This window comes from Rhagoletis zephyria, unplaced genomic scaffold (assembly GCF_001687245.7).
Source record: "Rhagoletis zephyria isolate East Lansing unplaced genomic scaffold, Rhagoletis_zephyria_1.1 Rzeph_scaffold_00738, whole genome shotgun sequence".
Lineage (NCBI taxonomy): Eukaryota > Metazoa > Arthropoda > Insecta > Diptera > Tephritidae > Rhagoletis > Rhagoletis zephyria.
The window spans coordinates 192096-199742 of record NW_016157822.1 but is presented as its reverse complement, the minus strand read 5'-3'; the positions used below and the strand labels follow the sequence as shown (position 1 = coordinate 199742).

The following is a 7647-nucleotide window of genomic DNA, read 5'->3' as shown; positions in this document are numbered from 1 at the left end:
ACATCTTAAAATATTATAAATTTTGTAATCCTGGCGGAAAAACCGCAACATGTACATACATACATACATTGTTTCGAAAGTGGTCATTCTTCAATATGTAATCAAAATGAAGGTATTTCGATGTCNTCTTAAAATATTATAAATTTTGTAATCCTGGCGGAAAAACCGCAACATGTACATACATACATACATTGTTTCGAAAGTGGTCATTCTTCAATATGTAATCAAAATGAAGGTATTTCGATGTCACAAGTCCAGTTAAAAGCTTGAAAAAAAAAGAAAAAAATGCCTATTTAATTGTAGTGGGATGTACAAATAAAACAATGGGCCGTATGTATTAGACCTAAGCAAATGCTTTTTCTTAAAATTTCAGACTCTTTACTTCATTTTTTTTTTAACAAATTTAAGTGAAAGGTAAGAAAAATTTTAAGTAAAAGCAATTGCTTATTTTTTATGCATACGGCCACATATTTCCACCTTATTTCCTACGCATTTTCCGCTGCGCCGAGCCAACGCTTTTTCGCCTCCTTAACTCCTAATTATGCCAAGCTGTACCTAAAAATAATATTGGCGATTATGTAGAGGAAGTTAGCTGCTTGGAACACTCTAAGCGCTTATCAGTTGTGAAAAAAGAATTAAAAGTTAATTATTTTCTCAAATCAAAGCTTTTTTTCTTTTTTACTTTGTTTTTTTGTTTTTGCTTTTTCATGCCAACTATCAGTGCCACAACCTATTTATGTATAAGCATACCACATACATACTTGCATATAATAAGTTCACATGTTCAACTTATTTACTTAATGGATTTTTTTTCTTTTTGAAATTTGGATTCATGAATTACGTACCGAGACTTTATTTTTCGCCCCTAACGCCACCATAGCGCACTACTTTCCTGCGTATCTGCGCGACGTGTAGTAGGTTCGAGGTGTCGAAATTCGGTTCTATGCCGTTAGTAGTGTTTTTTATGTTTTTTTTTTTTTGACATTTGTTTACCTCATTCCTAGTTGTATGTTTTTATGTACATATGTATGTATGTATATAGCTCTCAATATCGCCTATACTTAAACGATCAGTCAATCAGTAGATCGGGGATTGAAACAAAAATAAAATAAAATGAAATGCAACGAATAATTTGGTTCGGTTCGACTCACACACGCGCTTAAACTTGTGTTCTGCTTCTTTAACCAAAAACAAAATAAATATAAAGAAACAACAACAACCATTTAAAATCGTAATGAAACAAGGCAATTTTTTGTGCTTCGTACATTTCTTTCGGGGTCTCTTGCCAGTATAAAATTGTGTGTATGGACATACAGGAAGCATTCAATGGTGCGCGATCCGTAGGGCTGTTTCTTCTACTCTCGAGTACCAAAAACGCTTAGCGTAAAGCAAGTAGCGAAAGTGAAAGTTCTCAAGTTTTGGTGGAAAAAGTTTTAACAAATCAAATTTAAAAAAAAAAAGAAAACCTGCAGTGTTTTCTTACCAAAAAGTAACTCAAAAGTTTTTAGAAGTAAAGTGCAAGCAACAAGTGTAGTGAACATGAAAACTTAAGCCCGGCTTTCAAAAAAAAAAATAAGCAAATCTAAAAATTAAAACAAAAACACACCAGCAAATACACCAAAAATTGTTCACCTTAAATCATCAAACAACTCGGGGCATCTTTGCAAGTATTCTGTACAGCTGACTACGTAAGACTAACCTCTTCTACTACTACCTATTACAAATGCTGCTTTGAAGGATCTCATACATCCTGCAGAATTTCTAAAAAAAAATATATATTTTCAAGTCAAGCCAGTCTTACTTCATTATTTGTATTACCTGAGAGATACATAACTGCATTGCATAGTAAAAAGTGAAAATTTGGAGCTGCACAATGTTTATAACTCTCTCACGTAAGTAACTATTTAATTAAGTAATATATGTATGTACTGAAAATTTTTGGCGACAATAAACGGTCGGGGTTTTATTGTTTTCATATATTGTAATGGAACTACCTGTTGTCAAATTATTATTTTTTATAAAATCTGGTTTTAAAATTAAAGGAAAATTTTAATTGTACAGATTTGTATGCCGAATTGCCACTAAGCATCGATATACATATTTATTAACAACTAAGCAATTATTATCAATTTGTATCATTTATACTAGGCACTGAAATGGAAGAAAATGTGCCTAACGGAAATACAGGTACATGATTCTAAAATTTTTTGTTGCCACTTTTGTCAGTATATATAAGTACATATGTATAACTACATGTATTTTTGTTTTCAAATAATGTCCAGTGAAAGTGGGCATGACTTGAAAATAGGTAATTTATGTAGAGTAATTGTTTTAATAGCAATTAAGATTTTTCAAAGTTTACTGGCAAAGTTGAGGCATAAGAAACTTTTCGCATCACTACTTTGAGAATAATAGTCATTAAAACTGTTTCCACATTGTAAATATCATGCGAAGGGCACACAGTGTGACGTGGGATAATAATATCTAATAATAATAGATTGGCGCTTACACAAAATCTCAGTGCTTGGCCGAGCTTCTCCTCCGATTTGTGGCGTGCGCCTTGATGTTGTCACACAAAGGAGAGGTACCTACAATTTTACGCCGGGTCCGAACGTCTATTGTATTTTAATGCCTAGTGGAAATCTGGTCTTACCCATTAGGCAAATAAAGATATATGAATGTAGATTTTTATTATATAGATTACTTAATTTCTGGGGTTGCATAAATGCAATTAATATTCATTAGAATAAAAATTTGCTATTTTTGTTATGGATCCTTGCGACTTTAGTAAACGGAGTATATATATAATATTTTTAATATTTTGCTTAAGTTTTAGGGCCTACATGTATTTATTTGTTTAACAAAAAATTAAAAACGCCATGAATTTTCACAATTTTGGAATAAAAATAGAAAAAAATAATATCTATATAAATAGATAAAAATGTACATACTTTTAAATTTATATCTTAAAATTGTAAAAACTAAATGCCGAATTCACTTCATTTTTAGAAAGCAATGTGAAATTTTTTAATATTTTTTTTATTTTTTACTCATATTTTTTATTTATTTTTTACTATTTTATTTATTTATTTTTTTTTTATAAATTTTTTATTTCATTTGTTTTTGTTATTAATGGCCTTATACCAATTATACTGAAAAATTTTAAATATTGAGCCGTAAAAATTGTTGAATATAATTTTTTAATTCTTTATTAATTTTTGAATTCTTTTTTATTTTTTAACAAATTTGAGAATCAAATATTAATGCTCATACTTTGCTTCAACTTTGAGTAATTTTTGTACTTAATAACATACATATTATACAATTAAAACAAAAAAAAAAGTTTATAAGATATTCATTTTAATTTTTGAAAGCAATACGTTAAAGATCCACCAGTATTTTTTATTTCTTTTAACTTTATTTTTTTTTTATCTTCGATTTGGAGGTAACATTTCATTTTCTTAAAGTAGATACCATCTTTTATAAAACCTCGAGTTGTAATCTCCTTTTTCTAATAGGCATGAACTGTAGTTAAGGCTTGGTAGAAATGCACTATAATAATGGGATGAAATTCTACGCTAGGCTTAGACCATTCGGTTCCAGATGAAGACCGAACCTTACACTTACAGTAGAACCATTATGAATTCTAGAACTATTGGTAGAATCTGAGGAGCGCCCCGAATCCCACTTTGAGACGTCCTCTATTTTTGCACCTGTTTATCCTCCATCTACATATTTCAGCCAAGTTCTTGATAGCGCAGGCATAAACATATGTTGTTCTTGTAGCGGTAACTTAACCCTTCCCAGAATTAGATTTGTCTCCTGGCTTTATACATTTCCTAAGTTCGTGGATAGTTCGTCGCTGATTCCTATCTTGAATGCTGGTACCACCCACAATTGGGCAGTGAGTGACCTGTCAGTAAACTAGTTATCATTATTTTTCCAGTAACTATCGCTTTTGGTCATCTTATTCACTATTTTCGTTCCTTCGACGTCTTTATTGCCTGGAACCTAATAGATAAGCAGCCGCTTTTACGTAGCTAGCCTCTCCACTGCTTCCTTGGGTTGCCCTTTTTGTCGCTTGACTTTTAGCACTACTGTGGTTCGAAGGCGCAAAATTTTACCCAGTGATTTTCAACGGTTCTTAAGTTAGCCAATTACCACCAAAGAGTTTAGCAAGGTCCGGGCTGTAGCGGTGGATGCAATAAAACTTCCCAAACAAGTGCCGTCAATTTGTTCCGAGTTTTCAAAAATGTGTGTGACCTGGCATTGCCTCTTCTGTTAGCCAATTCTGGTCGCCCATTCTTGATTGCTTCGTTCAAGCGGTCATTTCACTCATTTTCAAATCAATATACATAACTTCTTGCACGAGCGACGAATTATACCACTGTCTTCACTACAAATGTAGCCTAAAATATCGCGCACGTTAGTTAGACGTTATTGTATTAGTGTTGCCAGACATAAGGCCATCAATGCCACATAGGGAAACAAATCGGCAGAGACTTTTCATAGGATCCAACATTTGTGAAAGCAATGTAAATGCCGCAGGTGCTAAAACATTAGGGAATTCAGGGTATACATATACATATTTACCAAACAAACGGTAAGGGTCGCTACGTCATTCACCTTCACGAAATTGAATGGAAATTAGAAACAAAATAAAATCATGGCGGACGTGATTGAAGCGGCTTACCACTTATGTACCTATGTAAAAAGTATAAATACATATATTTTGTATATACTGATATGTACATAGTATGCTCTAATATGTACATATATACGAGGACATTTATATGTACTAACATGTATACCTAAATTTGTAAAAAGCCATCTTGATAATTAAAAATTCGTTTGTATGTACATTAGCGTGCATCGCCATCCATGCAAAAAAAAANTTTGTAAAAAGCCATCTTGATAATTAAAAATTCGTTTGTATGTACATTAGTGTGCATCGCCATCCATGCAAAAAAAGATCTGCTATTGTTTTTCCATCGGAAATATAAAATTTATTTTAACGCCCAAATTCATAAAAAATAAAGCAGACTTTAATTGCTTTATAAATCGAAAATTTCTATGAAAATGTTATTTTATAGAGCCCTTCACTACTTTATTTTTTATGTATAAGGCCATAAGACTTTCGCCGAAATATTTCGGAAATACATCCATATTTGCGTGAGGTCCACCTATTTGAAAATACCTCAAAAAAAAGGTTTTTCATAAATAAAATANGTATAAGGCCATAAGACTTTCGCCGAAATATTTCGGAAATACATCCATATATACGTGAGGCCCACCTATTTGAAAATACCTTAAAAAAAAAGGTTTTTTATAAATAAAATAAATTTTTGAGAATTTCTTTTTTCTAAAAGCCTTAAAGGTCTGCATGAAAATGTTTAAAAATTTTATCAGCGCCATCAAAATAATCCGATTTTTGAAGGTATTTTCAATTTGGACTAGCTCACCTAAATCTTAATACATTCATACAATATTTACACCTCAAAATTTTTTTGGGGTGAAATAGATTGTTTTACATTCTTTATCGAAAAAAAGAAGACACATATTTTTTAATTTCGTCATGATATTCGAAAATCTCGAAAAAAAATCCCGAAATTTTTAACTTACGGAGAAGTATCTTTTTTTTTATTGTTTGCAGTTAATAAACTATTTGTCGGAGAAAATCAGTTCAGGAATCAAAATGTGCGTAATTACCTCGAAATTCCACGAAAGTGTGAGATAGATTAAAATAAAAAAATAAATNATCTTAATACATTCATACAATATTTACACCTCAAAATTTTTTTGGGGTGAGATAGATTGTTTTACATTCTTTATCGAAAAAAAGAAGACACATATTTTTTAATTTCGTCATGATATTCGAAAATCTCGAAAAAAATTCCCGAAATTTTTAACTTACGGAGAAGTATCTTTTTTTAATTGTTTGCACTTAATAAACTATTTGTCCGAGAAAATCAGTTCAGGAATCAAAATGTGCGTAATTACCTCGAAATTCCACGAAAGTGTGAGATAGATTAAAATAAAAAAAATATAAAAATTTACATTAAAAAATCGAATTTTTTTATTTCTTATTTTTTTTTTTTATTAACTTCATCATGTTTGATTTTTATTTTTTTCAACTTGAATAGTTGTCAAACTTTATGGAATGACCCATATTATTCCGAAAAATTTTGGCGAAAGTCTAAAAATATAATATATCAGGTAGAAAAGACGCAAGCTTTTTTTGGTCATGCACCCTAATGTACATACATACAAACATGCATAGAATTAATCTTTCCGGTATTTTTTTTCGGATTGACGGGGTGTCGCGAATGTGCCTTCCATTTTTAGATTTATTTTTATTTTTTTCTGAAACGCACAAAATTAGTACATGCTTGCTTTTTATTAAATTAAAAACAAAAAATATTATTTTGAAGAGAAAAAAATCAAAACCAAACATTGTCTGTCGCTTTTAATTGCTTGCTAACGCGCTTGTGCATGGAACCCAGGCCACGCTTGCTCGCACTCAGACGCTTCATTGTCATTTCAATGAGATAGGACATTTGATTTTTTTTATTTTTTGTTTTGTTTTGTGATTGTCACTAAGTGTTTCCCGTTTTAACCGACTTCACAAAAAGGAGAAGGTTATCATTTCGTCGGAATATGTATATATTCTTTTATGTATGTTACCGCATAACTAGACGCATAGCGTTATACAAAAATAGTAAAAAAAAAAAATAGATTATAAAGAAAGGTACAAGAAATTTAAAAATAAATAAGCAATCATGAAGCCAAATGTTATCTGTATAGATTTGGTGTAATAATTGCTCGCCGTTTCGTTATACAATACATATTTATGGATGCATGTATTTACTTATGTATAGAATATAATTTCGACAGTACCAAAAATTTCAATCTATTCAGATTTAACACCGAATCGACTATTTACCATAGACAAAAATAAATTTGCTGATAATGAGTACCTACGCACACAATGTTCGATCTGTTGAATTTTCATTCATTTAGTTTTACTTAAAAAATATTGACTTTCCTTCTAAAGCAAATGCCATTAGTTTTGCTTAGAAAATTTTACAATGGCATTGAAAAGGTGTACTGACTTAATCCTAACACTACGCTCAGGCTTACAGTCTGTCCAGTATTTGCTGATTGCTCCAAACTGACACTGGTTCAGCATCTACGGTCTATGTAGTTACTTNAAAATTTTACAATGGCATTGAAAAGGTGTGCTGACTTAATCCTAACACTATGCTCAGGCTTACAGTCTGTCCAGTATTTGCTGATTGCTCCAAACTGACACTGGTTAAGCATCTGTGGTGTATGTAGTTACTCACATACATACATATATTAAAGATAATGTGAAAAGCTTTACTGCCTCGGCATGTCAAGCTGACCTGCTAGCCATTCTCAAGTACATGGAGTGCGTGATGGAAATTAGGTGGGAAGAAATATCTTCCTGTCCTGGCAACTAAGCTACAATCAAGGCATTAGCCAGCTCTCTAACTACTTCAAAACTAGTTCGGCTATGTAGGTCCCCGAGACAATTTTTTTGGGAAAGAACGTGAATAGATGAGGGGCCTTCTCTTGAAAATTTGTCGGCGATCTCTTTGTCTTTGATGTCCAACTTAGAGTTTG

General features: G+C 31.6%; 1 protein-coding gene across 1 annotated transcript in view; it reads left to right on the top strand.

Moving 5' to 3' along the window:
- Positions 1-1695: 1695 nt before the first annotated feature.
- LOC108361351 (scavenger receptor class B member 1) overlaps positions 1696-7647 on the top strand; it is an 85854-nt gene continuing 79902 nt past the window's right edge. The window contains exon 1 of the mRNA XM_017613951.1: positions 1696-1892. Coding sequence (XP_017469440.1) covers positions 1874-1892 — 19 coding nt within the window. The 5' untranslated portion in view covers positions 1696-1873. The remainder of the gene's footprint in view (positions 1893-7647) is intronic.